The sequence below is a fragment of the Sus scrofa genome, chromosome 7, assembly GCF_000003025.6.
Source record: "Sus scrofa isolate TJ Tabasco breed Duroc chromosome 7, Sscrofa11.1, whole genome shotgun sequence".
Taxonomy (NCBI): domain Eukaryota; kingdom Metazoa; phylum Chordata; class Mammalia; order Artiodactyla; family Suidae; genus Sus; species Sus scrofa.
The window spans coordinates 100,833,122-100,853,097 of NC_010449.5; the positions used below are offsets into that span (position 1 = coordinate 100,833,122).

A 19,976-nucleotide genomic window follows, 5' to 3' on the forward strand; every position below is an offset into this window, starting at 1 on the left:
TGAAGGAACTCTTGTTTCTGAGGCCGCGGGACCAGGTAAGTTCTGAAGGAAAGAAGGAAATCAGAAGCATCCAGCCACGTAAGAAGGCTGGCTACAGTTTGAGTTGAAATTGACTGCTCTGGTCCCAGGAGGCTGAAGGAGAATGAAGAGGGAGGGGTGTGTATGTGTGTGTGTGTCCATCCCCGGGGGGTGGGGTTGGGGGGGTGAATCAGGGTTTCCAAGCAGAGGGCGCAGGGAAAGAGGACAGGATCCCATGGACACAGCGCACTCACGGCTCTCTGGCCCCACCTGTCTCCCTGCAGGTGCACCTCCGCTCCGCCCGGCGCCTCTGTGAGCTCTGCTGTGCCAACCGGGGCACATTTATCAAGGTGGGCCAGCATCTGGGGGCCCTGGACTACCTGCTGCCAGAGGAGTACACGAGCACGCTGAAGGTGCTGCACAGCCAGGCCCCGCAGAGCAGCATGCAGGAGGTTCGCCAGGTCATCCGCGAGGACCTGGGCAAGGAGGTACCGCTCCGCGGATAGGGGTGGGCCCTGGGCACAGTGTGCTTCCGCCAAGGCCCCTCACAGAGTTCTTGCTGCCTAGCGCCTGGTGGTGCAGAACTACGTGGAAACTTCCAGTGTGAAACCAGAGAGCTTAGAAGAAACCTGAGTGGCCCTCAGTACAAAAGATTGGTCAGACCATGTGAAATAGTTGATATTTGATTGTTTTTTTTTAATAATTTTTTTTCTTGTGCTTATTAGGAGTGCACCTACAACATATGGAGGTTCCCAGGTTAGGGTTCGAATCGCAGCTACAGCTGCAGGCTTATGCCATAGCCTCAGCAATGCCAGATCTAAGCTCTGTTGGCGATCTACAGCACAGATCAGGGTAGCAGCTGGATCCTTAACCCACTGAGTGAGGCTAAGGATTGAACCCACATCCTCATGGATACTAGGCAAGTTCATAACCTGCTGAGCCACAACAGGTGATCAGAGCCACGGACACTGATCTATTGACTGTTTTTGACCTGTAATGAAGTGGACTCATATGGTTGCACCTAATAATATCTATCAGTTACTGAGGGTGTACGTGTGCTGACAGCTGTGCTCATCTCCATGTGTTCTATCACTGAATCCTGATGGCAAACCTATGAGGTAGGTACCGTCATTAATCCCACCTTGTGGACGAGGGTGGAGGCTTGAGTGGTCAGGGAAAGCGTGCAAGGGGGCCCCGAGCAGGTGATTCCTGGGTGCTGCTCTGTCAGTGAGCCGTCCTAACCGTTCAGCGCAGATTCATTCTCTCTGGTCCTCTGCTTGATTACTTCCAGTCATAGGAAGCTTCTTCTCTTACCTGCTGTGCAAGGGGGTCTGTTCTATTATCAGTCATCTCTAATTTAATAAATACCTCCTCCTAAGGGCTAAAAGCTGCCTCCTCAAACCCCACTTTCCTGCTCTTCATCTCACCTGCCTGATGCAACAGAAAAAAGGGCTGTACATACAGCCCTGGCCACACTCCACTGAACTCATGCCAGGGACCTGAGGGATGAGTGGAACCTGACCGGGCACAGTGATGTGGACCCTGTTCTGCTGGTCTTGCTTTTGGGGATGGGTTGGAGCAGCTGTCTGCAGGGTATTGATCAGCTGATCAGGCCCAGTCTTACCAATTACATGCTGTAATTTCATGATACCTTAGAGAACTCTACTGAAAAAACCAAAAAAAAAAAAAAAAAAAAAAACCCCAAAAACAAAAAACCTACTTTTCTCCCTTCACCTGCTACTATATTTGAAATTCTCCTCTTAGAGAGAAAATCCTTTGGAACTTCTAGAATTTTTCTGAGCAAAACAACCTTAAAGTCAAGCCTCAATCAGTGGATGCCTTTCCTGATGGAGGATTGACTTTAAGATGCCAGTTTTCCCAAATAATAACTTCAGCAGGGCTTTCAGGGTCTATCCTGACCACTTGCACTGTGCCATGGTCTCAGTCTGCCGAGAATTTCTTTACCCATCCTCTCCCTCTCAAGTGATTCCTTGTGTTTTTAGACCATTCATCCATCTACCTATCCATTTATCAAATGCTGGACACTGTGCTGGGTGCTGGGTGTCTCCACTGAACTCCAGCTCTCTTATGAGGTTGTTCCCAAAGGGAAGGTTCTTGTCTTGTCGCAGAAGGAATTAAGAAATGGGACAGACATTGAGAAAGAAACGTGAGGATTTATTTAAGTGAGAAATACGCCTCTTAAAGAGAGGGGGCAGAGAGGGCAGCAGCTGCCCAGTATTTCTTTGGCAGGCTGGTTATACACATGAATAGGCCGAATATGCACTGGAAAGGAGGGGTTTGGGCATTGTATTCCAGAATTTTTATTCCAGCTCCACCTTCCTGAAGGGAGGAGGGAGGGACTTCTGTCCTTATTTAGCTCTGATCAGAAGTGTCATGTTGCGTGATGGGTGCTTCTTATCTACACGGCTGATTTTACTGCCGTGAGGGCGCAACGAGCTGCAGGTTGCATTTGGACTGGAGATTCGTGCCCGTTTCGTCTGTCTTTGTCTCCGCACACTTTTCACCTCAGAATGTGTGGTTTCCTGTCAGAATGGAGGTTCCTGCTTTTTTTCATCTGCCCGTGGACCCCACTGTTTACGTGATGCATGGTTTCTGCCACCTGACTGCGCCCCCTTTCTCTGCTCATCCCTAGCTATCTGCCTGCTGTAACGAAGTCCTCTCTGACGCTCTGCACACCTTTCCTTCCCTGGCTTGGTTAGCTGGGTCTAGGTGGTTCCACTGTAAGTTGTAAAGTCTTTGGGGATGAAGACCACGATGGTCCTTTTACTCGGATCTGTGGTTCCAGAGCAGTACCTGGTGTCACGTGGGCGCCAGTGTTTGTTTAATGAATTAACTCCTGATGGGTGAGTTTCCTTAGGCTACTGACGGCCAGGCGGAGAGTAGGGGCAGAAGTTCGTAAGGACCAGTGGTTCCATTTTCGCTGATCTGCTTGGAGCGGTCCCTTAATGTAGAGCTGGTAGCACGTGCTCAGCATCCAGCCAAAGGTGCCCCACTTCTCAGTGATGGTCTGGCCTGAGCAAGCCTCATTAACTGACCATCTGAGGTGTCCAGATCACACAGGAGGTGAGCCTAGACACGTCTGTGGACTCCCTTCCTACTTCTTGGAACATCTCCTTCAAGGAGGTGGGGGAGATTGAGTGAAGAATAAACCTGACTGAGGGCCAGAGCCAGTCTGGGAAGAGCGGGGTTAGGGTGGAGGGGCTGCTGGCAGAGGGGATAGGATTGGCATGGCACAGCCTGCGCGGGGCTTTGCTTCTTGCCAAGATGATTGGCCTCCTGCTTCCTATAGCACGAGATGCACCCCCAAATTAAAACTAAATAAATCACTGTAATAACAGTGCGAAGTGCATCATTGCTGGCATGTGGCAGCTCAGTGGGGGCAGAGACAAGGAAGGGAAGGCAGCAGATTAACCCTTGGAGGCCCCCGTGTCTGTGGAGAGCTGGAGCGGGAGGCAAGAAGAAGTCAGGGACTTCCTCTAAGGCAGGCGGAGCGAGATGGGAAGCTTGGGGAGTCAGCAGCCATGGTGGCCCATCCAGCTGGCCAGAGAATTTCTGGGCTTGGAAGATGCTGCCTGCATCTTCAAGGCCTCTTCTCTAGGCCCCCCAGCTAAGTGGTCCTGAGCATGGTGGGCTGTGGCTCCTGACCCACAGCTTGTCTCAAGCCTTCTGAGAAAAGGAGGCTAATGTCAAGGCCAGGGCTCAGAGGGGGTGTCCCTCACAGCTGGGAAGCTCAGAAACCTCTGGTTTCTCACCCCGGCCCCCACAGGCATACAGTCAAAGTCTTCCCTCTCCCCTCCTCCTCCTCCCTCCTGGGAAGATGGCATTTGTTCCCGGTGACACACTTTCTCAGCTCGAGGGTGGAGGGAGGGGAAAGGGGACATGTGGGAAGCAGGGTAGGTGTGTGTGGGGGCGTGAGGGCGGGGAAAGTCACTCACGCTGCACTTCCCTCCTCCTCCAGCCCCTCTCATGACACTTCTCCGGGGGCAGCCCTCCTCCAGGAAGATGTTTGAGTGGCCCTCCTTATCCTGGGCTCCAGGCCTGCCCCGAGGTCCGTGGGTCCAGGAGGGTGGCTAAAGGAAGCTGAGTCTGTCATGCATCATCGTCTTCTTTCCAGGTCCGAGTCCATTGCTTTGAGGTCACCCAGGGCTCAAAGACCACGCAGCAGCCCCTAAATCTCAGCCTGAGCAGGGAGGGGTGGCCGGAGGGGAGCTCCAGGCCATTGTGTTCCAGCTTGCTCTGATTGGTCCCATCTATGCCTCTTGGGCATCAGCAGAGGCCTTGGAGGGTCACTAGTATCCTCAGACTGGTCCATGCCCAGACAGATAGGACTGGCTCTGGGGGTGTCCCTAGCATGGGGGTTGAGGGTGAGGTTGCAGCGCTTCTGGATCCCATGCTTTACATTTAGTCCTGGATTAGTCCAGATCCCTGTGGCATAGCCAGTGCGATCAGTGTAAGGTGAGGGCGAGTGAAAGGGTCCCAGCTTGGTTAGGGACTGGCCTAGGCAGGGGGTCACATAACTGAGGAGTGGCACGTGAGGGATGGGATGAGGCCTCAGAACTTCTGATTTTCTGGCCAGTGCTTTGTTCCCTATGTCGCAGAGCTTCTGTTTGGCAGAAGCCCTTTGGAAATCACTTTTCTGTGTGTCTGTATGTCTGTGCCTTGGAAGTTTCTATTTGTATTATCAGAAAGAAACTTTTCTTCCATTTCTTTTTCTTTTTTTTTTTTTTTTTAGTTTGTATAATGATTTTTATTTTTTTCCGTTATACTTGGTTTGCAGTGTTCTGTCAACTTTCTGCTGTACAGCATGGTGACCCAGTTACACATACATGTATACATTCTTTTCTCTCACATTATCAGGCTCCATCACAAGTGACCAGATGTAGTTCCCAGTGCTGCACAGCAGGATCTCATTGCTAATCCAGTCCAAATCTAATAGTTTACATCTATTAGCCCCAAGCTTCCAATAAATCCATCCCACTCCCTCCCCCTCCCCTATTTTTAATTTTTTTTTCTTTTTTTAGGGCCACACCTTCAGCATATGGAATTTTCCAGGTTAGGGGTCGAATTGGAGCTGTATCTGCCGGCCGTACACCACAACTACAGCAACAGCAATGTGGGGTCCAAGCCACATCTACGACCTTCACCACAGCTCACAGCAACGCCGGATCCCCGACCCACTGAGCGAGGCCAGGGATGGAACCTGCATCATGAATGCTAGTCAGGTTGCTTTCCTCTGAGCCACAAAGGGAACTCCTTTTTTTTTTTTTTTCTTTTCCTTTTATTTTGAATGTTAGTCTCAAGTTGTGAAGAACAGGTCCTGGGAAGCAGTCAGAAGTCAGAATTCTAGGAGGTGGAGTCATTTCTGCTGCCTCCCAAAGTGGCTTGTGTCTGGAGTGGGTTGAGAATGGTCTCAGCCTTGATCTCCTTACTGCCCTTGGGGTTGTGGGTGCAGTGCTGGTCCCGACCAGCAGATGGCGCCTGAGCTTGAGAGTCAGGGAGGGGTGTTGAAGTCATGGCCCTTCCTTACAGGGGGACACCCTGACGGCTAGATGAGACTCAGGTTCTTTCTACCCCTGGACAAGGTCCATGCTGTGGAGGGAGCCTGGGATGACACCTCCGCACCCTGAATGGATGCAAGCCATTGCAACAAGCCTAGGCCATGAGGCTTGGCCCACCCTGGTCCCCAGCTCTTGGCTCAGTGCTGGAGGACCTGGCAGGGTTCTTCACATTGACCACCAGGCCATTGCTACACCTTCCCTGTTTGGAGTAGGTGTCCTCTGAGGCCCCCTGCAGGTGCACGTCTGTGGTTCAACACCTTTTCCTTCGTTTTTCCATTTCTTTTCTTTGTTGTCTAAGCAGCTGGTGTTTAGTGAAAGAGGCACAGAGCTGGAAGCTGTGGCTGCAACCAAAATGGGTGAGAGAGAGAGGTTATATTTGGGTGGATGGAAGCTTTCTGAAGCAGGTGGCATCTGGCCCAGGCTCTCAAAGATGGGTGGGATTAGAAGAGGTGGAGGTTGGAGGAGGGAATTACAGATCAATGAGATGGGACAACAACGATGCAGGCCCTGGAAAGCCTAAAGCACAGAGGGTACATGGTGGATAGTCTTGTTGACCATTCAGGGTTCAAGCTGGTGAATAGTGGAGCTGGGTTTGCAATGTTGGGGCAGAGGCATATTATGAAGAGCCTTTTGAATGTTCTTAACGTGAATCTAAGGCAGAGGAGGACTTGGAGAGGGACCTGAGAGAAGACGGCTGGAGTGGGGCTGGATTTTCCTAGTGACATGGGAAAGGAGGTCACCTTTACAGGCAGGGAAGGTGGAGGCGGGAGGTTCGAGGTGGGTGGAGAGCTCGGGAGTAGGGGGACTGAGGAAGAGGTGGTAGAACCGCCAGCTGCACCAGGATAGTTCTCTTTGGTCATGGACACACACACATCCCTACTCACTGCCTCCACCCACACATACAGACATGTCCAGTCTCCTTCCTGTATATTTCAGTGAATGTTCCAGTTTTGTGTATTGTCCTGGAACATAATTGTATCAGACAACATTCTTTCCAACTCTGAAATTGTGTGAAAAACCAACTGAAAGAAATGAAGTCAGGGGCCGGAGTGGAGCCCTGAAACCTTTGTAGGGACTTCGCTTGTGGAGCTCCCTTGGGGTGGGGACCTAGACGTGACCTTGTTTTGTAACTCCCCCTAGCACCCAGGGACAAATGCTCGGTGTTCTGATGGACCATCTGACTGAGTGACCATGAGATTGCAGACGAGAACCATTGTGATCCGGGTGGGAGAAGGCTTTGTTGTTTCACATGGACCTGCACGTGCAGGTGGCAGGGTGATGTTTAAAGTGTAAGCAAAAGTTCAGTAAAGAGACAGAGAAGCTCTTCTCCCAAGAACATCATTCATTTTTCAAGCTTGGTGGGGGTGGCAGAAAAGCCCCTGTCGACAAGAGGACCAGCGGGAGCAAAAGCAGAAGGCAGGGAGGTGAGGCAGGAGAGCTCCTCGCTTAGGCAAGGCTTCCTGGTGGTGGGAGCCCTGGGTGGGTTCAGTGCAGAGACGAGCAGGGGCTTGAGTGGAGGCCTTGGGGCCAGGGGAGGGAGTGGGTGGGCGTGGAGAGTGAGTGGCCAACTCTGGGGTGACCCTCATTGTTTCCCCACACCTGCCCACAGGACCTCTGCTGGCATGCAGAGGACTTTGTAACAACTAGGAAAAGCACCTGAGCTGGGCATCCTTTCCTCCAGGTGGTGGCAGCTCTGCCAGGGCTGGGTTTCATTCTCCTAGGAGTCAGGGTTCCAGAGAAACAGAACCAATAGGATTTTTGTGTGTACTTATATATAATAAATACATAGTATGATTGATCGATTGATTGAGTTTAAGGAATTGGCCTATATAATTATGGAGGCTGGCAAGTCCAAAATCTTCAGGGTGGGCCATCAGGCTAGAGACCCAAGAAAAGCTGATGTTGCAGTTCAAGTCTGAAAACCCATTTGCTGGCAGGATTCCCTCTTGCTCGGGGAGGTCAGTCTTATTTGAGTCAGGCCTTCAACTGATTGGATGAGGCCCACCCGCATTGTGGTGGGCAGTCTGCTTTACTCAGAGTGCACTGTTTTAAATATAAATCGCATCCTAGAACACCCTTACAGAAACATCAGAATAATGTTTGTCCCAATTTCTGGGCACTGTGTCCCAGCCAAGTTGGCAGATGAAATAAATTAACCCTTATGGTTCTCCATGCAGCCCTTGGCTGGGGCTGTACCTTTGTACCCTGGGTCCTGCTGTCACATGACCCCGGAGCTTCATATTGAGCCTTTGAGGTGAGCAGGAGCCAGACTGCGTGTTGGTTTATTGGCTTGTGACCTTGGACATGTTACTTATGTTCTCTGTCCCTCAGTTTCCTCATCTGTAACACAGGGATAATAACAGTACCTGCCTCACAGGCTTGCTGCAGAGAGTAACTGGGTTCTTGAATGTGGAGCCTGTAGAGCATGCCTGGCACAGGGCAAATGGCCAGCAAATGTTTGCTAGCATCTCTGTGTTATGCGGGATGCTTTCTATGTGTGAGGAACCAAGGTTCTGAGACTGTGAAGGGTGGAGTTGGGTCTTTAATCAGGTTTTCTAATATGATACATGGTTCTCTGTCCCTGATGCTATTTTGCTAGAAGAATTCTCCTTTCTCTTCCCCTCCCTGATGGGTACCCTGCATCCGTCTCATGGCTGGGCCCTTCCCTGCCACAGGCTGCCAAGGGGCCTGTCCCCTGGGCTTCTGGAGAGCATCCCTCCACCCAGGGAGCCCCACCCTGCTGCAGCTCAGTGGGCAGCTTCCTGAGGCCCATCGGCAGCACCTGCTGTGTTCTTGATCTGACTCTGTGGGTGAGGGGGTGGAGGTGGAGCCTCGGGTGCCCAGGGTCCTGAGTTGGTGGCTATGCTGTGTCCGGAACCCACCCAGCCTTCCTCACTTGCAGGACGGCAGCCAGACTCAGCTTTCCTTGTCCTGGAGGAGCTGGGTGTGGGCTGAGCATGCCCTGGGTTGGACCAGGGCTAGGGGAAGGCTTAGGCCAGAGGGCAGAGGAGCCCCTCCTGCCCCCCAGGGCCGGTTCCACCTGGGGGCCTATGGCTGGCAGAAGACTTCCCTCCCCTGATGACACAGGCTGCCACGTTCTCGTGTTCCTTGCTCCTTCCTTTCCGGTGCCGATCCAGCTTCTCCCTGTCCTCTTATTTACTTGCAGTCCTCTGTGCCAGGGACTCTGCCAGCCCCTGGGGGTCCCTGCCCTCCCGGCTCCTGCCCTGTTCCACTGCCCCCCTGCCCCCCTCTGGGGGAGAACACCTGAGGGCTTCAGCCATCTGCAGACTCACTCCTCTTGGTCTTTAGCACAACCTTTGTTTGTTCTGTCATCTGGTTTCTTTGTCTCCCCAGACAGCTCCCCCCCCCCCCAGGCTACCGTGTGTGTGTTCTGGGAATGGAACACAACAGAAGAAACTGGAGTGTGGGGAGGCTGGGGGGTGGCAGAGGGGGGTAGAGACAGAACCTACCCTCCCTCCTGACTTGGGCCCATCCAGCCTTCCCAGTAGCTCTCAATAAAAAATACATTTATATTAAAAACATAATAAAGAATAGAAAAACATTTTCCCCCCAATAATGCTGCACATCAAAAGGAGATTTTTATCAATTATGAGAGAGAGATTTGGGCCATAAAATGGTAATTTAACGAGTGGGAGATGGATGGCGGGAAGCATTAATGTCAGTCGGGACGGATGGCGCGCCATTCGTCACTGGGGGAGAGACTGAGGCCACCGCTGGCTCCCCCACCCCCACCCCTGGCCCGCCTGCACCAGCCCCACCCTCAGGCCAGCACCCTCTCCAGGCCTCCTCTGGGGCGGGGGCTCCCTTTCTGCTCTCTGGGGCACCTTCAGTCCGATGATTCCGTAGCTTCTGGGTGACCCTGACACAGCCTGGGCCACATCCCTCTCAGGCCCGTGGTCTGGAGGACCCAAGGGAGCACGAAGGCTGCCTACCCCCCGACCCCCGTGCGCCCCCACATTCTTTCCAGCCCCGTCGCCCTGCCCCCTCTCCACACAGATGCCCCCTGGCCACACTGGCTTCTCCCATCAACCTGCATTCGCACCTCAGGCCCGGCCTCTCGTTTCCTTCTTTATTTCTCAAGCTCCTTCTTGTCCTTTGGGCTCCGGGTCTAACACCACCGCCACCACCAGCAGCACACACACACGCTGAGTGCCTGCCTTAAAGGCTTCGTGTGGATCAACTCACTTCTCCCTGAACCCCTGAGATGGGCACTCCTATTACTTACTTCACAGTGGGAACCGAGCTGCAGGGCCTGTAAAGCCGCCCCCGTCAGGATGAACGGCGCGTTAGGCCTTCTCCCCTTGCAGCTCTCCCGCAGTGGCTTGTTGGTTGCTTCCCCACCTCGAATCCCCCATGGGCCCCACAGTGGGCTCTGCGCACGGCAGGTGTTGGTCAGTGCGGTTGGGTTGAAGTAAGAACCGCTTTGGATGCCCTGTCCCTTGGAATGGGGCTGGCCTCTCACTTCAGCCCGTGGTCTGGTCACCTCGGAGCCTGGTGTATGTTCTCAGTTGACAGGTCTTCCCACTCACCTTGGGGTGTCCTCAGAGTGCCGTCTGGTGCCTGGCACACAGAATATGAGGGTGGATGGTAACTTGCACGAGGTGCTCTGTCTGATGCCAGACATTGTGGCATGGGGTTGCGGGGCCTGGTGTCCTCAGGGTGGCCAGCTCTGCCCCTGCCTCAGTCTTGGTCCCATTGTCCCCTAGGACAAACCTGTACAAGCCTGTGTATGGAAGGGCCGTGCGAGGGGATGTCTCAGGTGACCTAAATTGTGGGCTGAGGCTAGGGCAGCATCTGGCTTCTAGAAGGAGCCGAAGGATCATTTCTGAGGCAGCATGGCGTGAAGGTTAATAAAATATGCAGTGGAGACAGGGGGCCTTGCATGTTCCCAAATGCTATCCTGTCCTACTGTGTCCCTAGGTCTTTCTGAGCCCTAGTTTCCTCATCTATAAACAGGGATGATAACAGGATCTTAGCATTAGTAGGGCTAGTAGGATTGAAAGATGAACCCATCTGCAGTGCACGGCCTGGTGTGTAGTGAATGCTAGGAACTGGGGCTGGTGTATGGGGTTGGGGGGAAGCTAGGCAGCAGTCAGATGGAGCCCTCAGATTATATCCAGGACCTTACCTGGTGCCTGGATCTTCCTAGGGTTTGACAAACACTGCAGCTTCTTGTTAAGCCTTCACTGTCTGGTGGAAAGTGCTTTGGGCACAGGTTAGCCGAGAGGGTCACTAACTCCTGGGTTGTAAGGGTTTAGAAATCATCTTGCCCTTCCCCTGAGTTTCTTAGGTGAGGAAACTGAGGCTCAGAGAAGGGAAGAAGCTTACCCAGAGTGGCACAGCTGCTTGGTGGTAAAAGCAGGGGTAGAGCCTGGGTCTTTTGACTCCTGATCCAGGCCTTGTCCTCCTGGCCTTTTCTGTTCAGGGCTGGAAGCTTAGTGCCTGGAAGGAACACCCAGCACAGGGAATGAGGCTGGTGTGGCTGTCAAGGAAATCCAGAAGGTCTCAGGTAGTTTCCATCCTACTCAGGACCTTAGAGTTTTCTGTGGACTTTGACTTTTGACTTTCTTAATTCATCCCTCAAGGGGACAGGATTCTGTTCTTTGTATCCTCCTATCAGGCCTCCCCCTTGCCTGTGGTTTGGGGCCGTGATGCCCATGTGCTCACCAGCTGACCTTTAGCCCGAAAGCAGGGTGCTCCTCTCCTCTGGGATCTGTTCTGCAGGGTGCTGCCCCAGCCCCCAACTTAGCTGCTGTGTCTGGGCTGTTCCATGGAGAAAAAAGGGCCTTGGCTCCTGGTGGCCCCGCTCCCTGCCTTGGGAGGGTTGGGCAGCTCCTTGCTGCTTTGCTCATTCAGAACATGCAGGTTTGTTGAGGAGCTGATAGGGTCTTACCTCTGTGCCAACGCGCTGGAGGATACAGAAAATGTCAAAGCTGCGTCCCTCCCTCCCCACCCCCCAAGCCAGGCAGACAGAACAATACACAGAGGGAGTAACTAGAGAACAGTTAAATCCTCAGCTGTGGAGCTGATGCAGGAAAAGTTCAGGGGAGGTTCAAAAGGGGATTCTTGGAGGAGGTGGGCCCTGAGCTGCCCCTCCAAGGATGAGGGAGACTTAAGAAGGGAAAGCACGAGGGCACAGAGGTGGGGCGGTGTGGTGGCGAGGGCGAAACATAGCCCGTGTCGTGCCGAGAGCAGACCAGTGTGGCTGGAGCGACAGAGGGCTGTGTTGGGGGTGTATTAGTTTGCTAGGACTATTATAACAAAGTACCACAAAGCGGGTGGCTTATGCAACAAAAATCTTTGGTCTTATAGTTCTGGTGGCTGGAAGTCCAAGTTCCAGTTGTCGCCTGGGTGGTTTCCCTGAGGCTGTGGGGAGAATCTGTTATGCCCCCACCTCCACTTCTGGTGGTTTGCAGGCAACCTTTGATGTTCGTGGCTTGGAGAAGCATCACCTCCATCTCTGCCTCACCTTCACCTGGTGTTCTCTATGCATGTGCGTGCGTGCGTGTGTGTGTGTGTGTGTGTGTGTGTGTGTGGTAAATGCAGTCATGTTGGATTAGGGGTTCACCTCAGCATGACCTCATCCTAACTAATTACATCTGCAAGGACCCTGTTTCCAAATAAGTTTATGCTCTAAGTGCAAGGGGGTAGGACCTCAACACATGAATATTTGGAAGATGCAAGTCAACCCAAAGCAGACGGCTGTGTTGGGTCTTTTGTGGTTGTGAGGATCGGGACCCAGCTGAACTGGCTGAGGCAGAAAGGCGATGTCCTCTCATGTGACCACATCCTAGGGGGGCTTGGGTGGAGCTGGCGCTTTGGGGAGCCCTTCCCAGACTCTCTTCTCAGTCTCTCAACTTCCTCCTGAGGCTCAGCTGGATTCCCAGTTGTGTCCCTCCACAGGCTGCTCTCAGCCTCTCCTCGTCTCCGCTATGGCCTCAGGAGGGAATCCCCCAACTCTTGTTTCATTTTATAAAATGAGGTGTCCCCCTTCTTCCCCCTGTTCATGTCTGCCTGGAACCTGAGACTGGTTTTTGCAGGTATAATTAGGCAACGTAAGAGGAGTTGATGCTGGATTGGGGTGATGCCTAGATCCGGTGACTGGTGGCCTCATAAGAAGGCCATGTGACGATGGCCATGTGATGTAGAGATTCGAGTGATGTAGCTACAAACTGAGCAACTCGGAAGATTGCTGGCAGACAGCAGAAATGAAGATGCGGGGGTGGGGGGCAGTTCCCGTCATGGCTCAGCAGAAACGAATCCCACTAGCATCCATGAGGATGTGGGTTTGATCCCTGGCCTTGCTCAGTGGGTCCAGGATCCGGCGTAGCCATGAGCTATGGTATAGGTTGCAGTCCGAGGCTCAGATCCTGCATCGTCGTGGCTATAGTGTAGGCCGGCAGCTGTAGCTTCACGTCACCCCCTGGAGGACGTCTATATGCCGCAGGTGTGGCCCTAAAAAATTAAAAAAAAAAAAAAAGTTGCAAGGGGAGTTCCTGCTGTGGTTCAGCAGGTTGAGGATCCTGCGATACTGCAGTGGTGGCTTGGATTTGATCCCTGGTCCCAGAACTTCCATATGCTGTGGGTGTGGCCAAAAAGGAAAGAAAAAAAAAAAAAGAAAGAAATGCAAGGAAGCATTCTCCCTTAGAACCTTCAGAGGGAGTGCAGGCCTGCCAACACCTTGACTGCAGGCTTCGAGTCCCCAGAACTGAGACAACACACTGCCGTTGTTTTAAGGCACCTGGTTGTGGTAATTTGGTGTGGTAGCCTTGGGCAGCAAGTATAGTTGTCCATCTGTGCAGACCAGTCACTGTGCTCATGGGAGGTGGGGTCTGTGAGCTGTCACGCCCCCTCATTTAAACCCCCCTGAGGTTACGGTTGGGGGGTGGGGTGGGGTGGGAGGCGGCAAGGCAGAAAAAGACCACCAAACCCGTAGATGTTCCTATCTCGGGGTGATAATGCTAGTTTCTGTTTATTTGGTACTTGCTGTGTAGTACACGTTGGCTGGATGTTTTACACATATTGTTTCTAACCCTTATAATATTTCTGCAAGGTTGGTAGATTTTACCATTCCAGTTTTCCATATGAGGAAGCAGAGGCCCTGAGAGGTTAAGTAACAGCCACAGTCAAACTAAAAGAAGCAGAGCCAGGCTTTCAACTCTGTTGCCCAAGGTCCCACCCCTCCTGTGTTCCAGCTGTTAGCTCTGAGGAGGGGCTGGTTCCTAGGGCATCAGAATGGGCCTAGGTATTGGGCCTTGATGTGCAGGCTTTAGTCAAGGGCCCCAAGTCCCAGTCTTAGAAGGAATGTTAAGTCAAATCAGCTGTTAGTGTGTGTGTGTGCACGTGTGCATGTATGTGCAAGCACCTGTGACTGATGACGAGAGACATTTTGGACCGAGTCAGCCAGCCAACAGTGCAGTACGGATGGAGCTGTGGTGGCGGGGGGGTGGACTCTCTCCAGCATCCATGCCTGGCAGAGGTGAACTCTCCCCGCGCAGCCTTTTAAAGCTGTCTCCTGGGGTGGGGGCAGGGCCCGTTTTTCTCCTCTTGTCCTTTCCCTGGAGCACTCAGCAAGTGTCCCAAGCTGGGCAGTGAATCAGAAGGCCACACGCTAGAAGATGAAAGCCGCAGTCACTGCTGTTGAAGGAGCTGCCTGGACAGCTGACCCCGTGCCCTCTGGGACTGCTGGATGGACTGAAGGGTCCTTGTCTTCTCTTCGGATGAAATTGTAGCCTTTCTTCCCCTTTCCTGGGAAAGAGGGGTGGGGTGCCTTGCATCCCTCAGGCTGGGGTGGGTGGGGTGGGTGTCACTGCCATGGTTTCCAGGGCCTCTCCCTGTCTCCCTGTGAGCCAGACTGTTGTCTTGACTGGTGCTGGCCAGCATAGAGGTGACAATTTGGCAGAATCCTAGGTTCTGCCATGTCCTGCAGTGAACGTAATTGCCAGCTTTGGCCCAGCACTTGTGGCGTGAGAGGGGCTCATCCTAGTGGGGGGCTCCCAGAAGATGGCTCCAAGGAACGGATTCCAGGGAAAGTGGTTCCGTGGGAAGCTCAGGTGCTCCCTGGGAAGAGAAGGCAGCCAGTGGCCATGTGATCTCAGACCAGCTGCCTCGGTGGGTGGATGAAAGTTCATCCTCTGGGGAGACACAATCAGTGCCAGTCACCTTAGAGTCATTACACCCAGCAGCCAAGGTAGGGTGTTTGTTTATTTCTTTAAATTTTAAAAAATTTTGGCTGCACCCATGGCAAGCAGAAGTTCCCAGGCCAGAGATTGAACCTGCGCCACAGCAGTGACCATGTCGGACCCTTAACCCGCTGAGCCACCAGGGAACTCCAGGTATTGTGTTTATACACCAGCTTCTAACTTCCTGAGTGATGGCTGCTGCTGAGGACCGTAAATTCCTGCCCCTGTGGAGAAGGAGCCCTCAGGCACAGGTGCCAATATGGAGAACCGCAAGTCAGGTGGTAGCAGGAGGAAAGAACTGAGGGAATGGATGAACTTGGGACATTGGTGAACTTGGCAGACATCCCCTCCTGTAATCCTCCCAGCTGCCCTGTGAAGGGAAGCACTATCATTACCCCCATTGTACAGAGGAGCAAACCAAGGCCAGAGAGGTTGAATCCCAAGCTGGAGGTCACACAGAGAGTACCAGGCAGAGTCAGGAGCAACAGCCAGGTTGACTGCAAAGCCAAGCTTCTGCCCTCTGCGTGCGCTTGTTCTCTGTAAGGAGCCCTCTGCTTTTCACATGGGTTCACGTTCTAGCGGATTATGGCTTCTCCCAGGGTTCCCGAGTCGGGGCGGGATGGGCAGCTGGGGAACCCTGGCATGTCCAGGAGCTGAATATTTATTAAGTGTTTTCTCCTTCCCTAACACGTGTTAAATTTTTTCACGTGGAGTTCTCACAGCAGCTCAGTGTTGTCGGTCCCTTTCTCTATTTTTTCCAGCTGTAGATACTGAGGTTCAGAGTCGCTAAGTCACTTACTCAGGATCACACAGCAGGACAGTGGTCCTGAACCTTAGTGTTGTCTGACTTCGGAGACACACATGCTTCAATCGCACAGGCTACAGAGGCAAGGGGCCAGGTTCAAGGCCGAGCTGATGGACCCGTGGGACCCATGAGGCCATGCGCTCTCTCTCGGACATGGCCCCAGTCTGCACTTGTGCCTTCAGCCCAGGCTGGCCCTGGGCCTGTGTTGCCTCGAGAGCCAATCAGAGGGTGGCTGAGGAGTTTGCAGTGAGGTTGTCAGGTTCTTGTCTCCATCTCACCTCTGCACAAGTGCTGCTGCAGGCGGGGGCTGGTGACGGGGGGGGGGGCTGTCCGTCAGGGCCCTTCTTAGCGCTGGCACTTGTGCAGGGAGGAGCCCTCCCCCCCCCGCCCCGCCCCGCTTCCCCCCTGCCCCTCCCCCCCCCCCCTCCTCCCGCCGCCCTCACTCTGTCTACCTGGCGCTGTCCCTTGGCAGCAGAGGGAGGCAAGCCCTCCACGTCTGCCTGATTTATGTTCGTCGTTGAAACAATAATGTTTAATCTGGAAAGGGCTAATCAATTTTTTATGCTGATTATGAATAGGCCAGCTGTGCCTGCTTCTTTATTCATGGAGCTTCAGGAACAAGCTCGTGTCCCAGGCCAGGCTCCCTTGGTGATTTCTGGTATAGGGATGCTGCTTCAGGAGACCCCCTCAAGGGTCTTGCCTGTGCCACTTTGGAGGTGACTCCAGGTGTGTGCGTGTGTGTGTGTGTCTGTGTCTCCAGAGAGGATCAGCTGAGTCCAGGTGGGGAAGTGGATTTAGTGTGCAGTTGTGCACGTGTGCATGGTTAGGCGGTGGCTGGTGTGGACCAGGGCACAGCGAGAGGACTGTGGGGTGACAGGTAAGTTACAGGCTCATAGAATGGGAAGACCATCAAGAATCAAGTACCCAGGCACCTCCTTCCGCAAGTGGAAATTAAGACCCAGAAAAGGTGAAGCGGCTTCCCTAAGGTCTTGCCACTGTTTGGGGGCAGGGGTGGGATTAGACTCCCTTCCCTGGCGGGCAGGACAGCTTCCACAGCAGTCGGAGTGGGGCGGAGTCAGAGGAAGGTCCCATGTGGGCTGCTGTGCTTGAATAATTGACATCACCCAATGTGGCCACCTCTGCGGGTCTCGACATAACCTAAGAAGAGGTCACAACAAGATGAGAGGACATCCCACGAGAGGGCTCCCGTGGTCAGGTGTTCTTGGAATCTGCAAATAGGGTGCAGAGAGGGGTGAATCAGGACACTTTCTAACCAGGAGAAACCCGAGCGGGACTTCAGTGCTGATAAAGGAGAACGAGCAGAAAGGCCTGGCGGCGGGGGGAGTGGAGTGGCCTGAGCTGACGGCGGAGCAGGGCTGAGGGCCTCAGGGAGGCAGTTGAACCTGAGCCAGACCAGGGTCCTGTGCCTCTGGGATCCGAGCTGATGCACGGAGCCTGGGCCCTGGGGGTGGGGCAGGTGCTGGGCCTGGATGGCGAGGCTGCCCCACAGGCTGGGGCGCCCGTGTATGGACCCTCCCTGTGGGGACCTCACCAATCCCTTGCTGATTCCTTCATTGGCTCAGCAGATGTTCACTGAGCTCTGTCGCGTGGGCCCCCGGGGTTATGTGCCTGAGCGAGCTGCCGTCATGGTGCTTATGATCCAGCTGCAGGAAAGGCAGATGCTGAACAAGAGATCAAAAAAGTAAAAATCTGATGACCCTTGTGATAAATGCCGTGGAAGAAGGGAAGTGCTCTGCGCGTGGGGGCCTCAGTGGCCTTTGTGAGGAAGCGAGGATTAAGCTGAGAGCAGAGGGTTGCTGGGCAAGGGCAGCAGGACAGAGAGCAGAGAATGTAGAGGCCACAGGCTGGGAGCGAGCGTGGGAAAGAAAAGGAGGGGTGGGGGCTGGGCAGAGAGATGCTCTGAAAGGTGAGGCTGCAGACGTGCCGGCACGTGCAGGAGGTCCGAGGTGGCCCTGGCTGGCTCCCTGCAGAGAACGACGCAGTCTGGCTTGCTTTGCACAGGGATCAGGGTGGGACTGGGAGACCAGTTGCAAGGCCCTTGTGGTCGTCCAGGCAAGAGGTGACAGTGACTTGGATGAGGAATGGACAGATGTTCCTTGGAGACCCAATCAAGGACTCGAGGATGAATCAGCGGGGAGGGACCAGGGAGAGGCAGGTACCACTGCCGAGTTTCAGATTCTCACAAAGCTCTGAAGGGGCCCCATGCGGGGAGTTGTTGGCAGGCATCCTGCTAGCAGTTTGGGAAAGATTTTTGTACAGGGCTGGGGTTTGCACAGTGCCCCCTCTCTCCTTAGAGGTGGTGGTCACAGAAGGCTGGAGAGTCCCAGGTGGGACTGAACAATTGGGGTTCAGCACTGAGAGGCTGGGATCCAGCATTGGGCTCCTGGTTTCCAGATATTGAAAAAAAGTCATCAGCACCCTGATCTGATGAGAGCTCTAGGGCTGCGTGTGTGCATCTGTACAACTGTCATGGCTTTTTTTTTTATTTTATTTTTTTTTGTCTTTTTGTCTTTTTGCCTTTTCTAGGGGTAATCCTGCGGCATATGGAGGTTCCCAGGCTAGGGGTCCAATTGGAGCTGTAGCCGCCGGCCTACGCCAGAGCCACAGCAATGCCAGATCCTTAACCCACTGAGCAAGGCCAGGGATCAAACCCGCAATCTTATGGTTCCTAGTCAGTTTCATCAACTGCTGCGCCACGACGGGAACTCCTGTCTGGCTTTTGTAGAAGGAGAGGCTGTTACTCCAACAGCTGAAGCAGCTCCTGAAAAGTACCTGTGTCCTCATTGTGATGAGGGGTCTCTCGTGGGCCTCTGCTGCTCTTCCTGTCTTAGATGTGTGAGCTGATGACAGGTGGTTCAGTGGGATGTTTGAGAGGCTCCTTGGACAGAGGGGAAGGTATCAATTTCAGCCAGGCAGGTTTTAGGGTTTGATCTGGGGGCTGGGAGGGGATCACATGCAGGTGACAGCCAGTGGGGCTGGAGGACACCTTGCCTGGGAAGGGGGTGGGGGCAGGACTGGTGTGCATCATGTGGCACAGCGGAACTGGAAGCCGTGATGTGCCCTTCCTGGTTCCACATCTAAGGGTTTGCACTTGACCTGTGTTCCCACCCTGCCAGTGCAGCCCCTTGTCTCATTCCCCAGCTTTCTAGCCTATATCTGTCCTGGGAAATGCAGCAAAAGAATAAAAACTGACATGTCCTGAGAATGTGACACAGATGCTCTATTTCCTGGTCTGTTTTAGGTTCCTATTGCTGCTGTAATGAATTACCACAAAGTTACTGGCTTAAAACAATACACACTTATTATCTTACTGTCTTATGGGTCAGAAGTCCTAAAATTCAGTGCTGCTTGGGCTGTATTCCTTTCTGGAGGAGAATCTCTTTCCTGGCCTTTTCTAGCATCTAGAGGTTCCTGCATCCCTTGGCTTGTGGCCCCTTACTCCATCTTCAAGCGAAAAGCATAGCATCTTTAAATTTCTCTTTCTCTCATCCTTCCACCTCTACTTCCATGTCATGTCTCTGCTCTGACTCTGACTTCCTGCCTCCCCATTTTTTTTTTTAGGGCCCCACCTGCGGCACATGGAGGTTCCCAGGCTAGGGGTCTAATCAGAGCTACAGCTGCCAGCCTAACCACAGCCACAGCAATGCCAGATCTGAGCTGCTGCATCTGTGACCACAACTCTTGGCAACCCCAGATCCTTTGTCCACTGAACGAGCCAGGGATCAAACCCACATCCTCATGGATCCTCGCTGGAATCCTCAACTGCTGAGCCACGAAGGGACCTGCCCCTGCCTCCCTTTTATAAAGACCCTAGTGATTTCCCTGGGCCCTCATGGGAATTCAGGATACGTTCCCCACCTCAAGAGTCTTAACCTCATCCCATCTTTGAGGATTGGGACATGGACATCCTTAGGAGGGCATTTTTTCTGCTCACCACAGGGCCAAATGGTAAATATTTTAGGCTCTGTGGGCCACATATTCTGTTGCAACTGCTGAGCTTTGCCATTGCGGAATGAGAGCAGTCATAAACAGGCTTGCTGTATCCCAGTAAAACTTTATTCGTGGGCATGAAGTTGAATTTCATGTAATTTCACATGTCACAAAATATCAGTCTTTTGCTATTTCTCTAACACTTAAGAATATAAAAAGGCATTCTTTGCTTGTGAGCTGTACAAAGCAGGCCGTGGCCTGGATTTGTCCTGTGGGCTACAGTTTGCTGGCCCCCTTGCTCTGGATGCATAGTATCCTTTAGAAATCCCCTACCAGTGGGTACTATTGTTCTCACTCCTATTTTGCAGAATGTTAGTGCAGCTAAGCAGTTTGCCTGAGGCCATTTGGCCAGACTTTGGC

The 19,976-nt window shown here is 53.2% G+C and overlaps 1 protein-coding gene across 5 annotated transcripts in view; it reads left to right on the top strand.

The window, feature by feature from the left end:
• ADCK1 (aarF domain containing kinase 1) overlaps positions 1-19,976 on the top strand; it is a 132,016-nt gene that overhangs the window by 55,997 nt on the left and 56,043 nt on the right. For all 5 annotated transcript variants that reach the window (XM_021099558.1, XM_021099561.1, XM_021099562.1 and 2 more), the window contains one exon: positions 303-506. In XM_021099558.1, the coding sequence (XP_020955217.1) occupies positions 303-506 (204 nt within the window). The remainder of the gene's footprint in view (positions 1-302; positions 507-19,976) is intronic.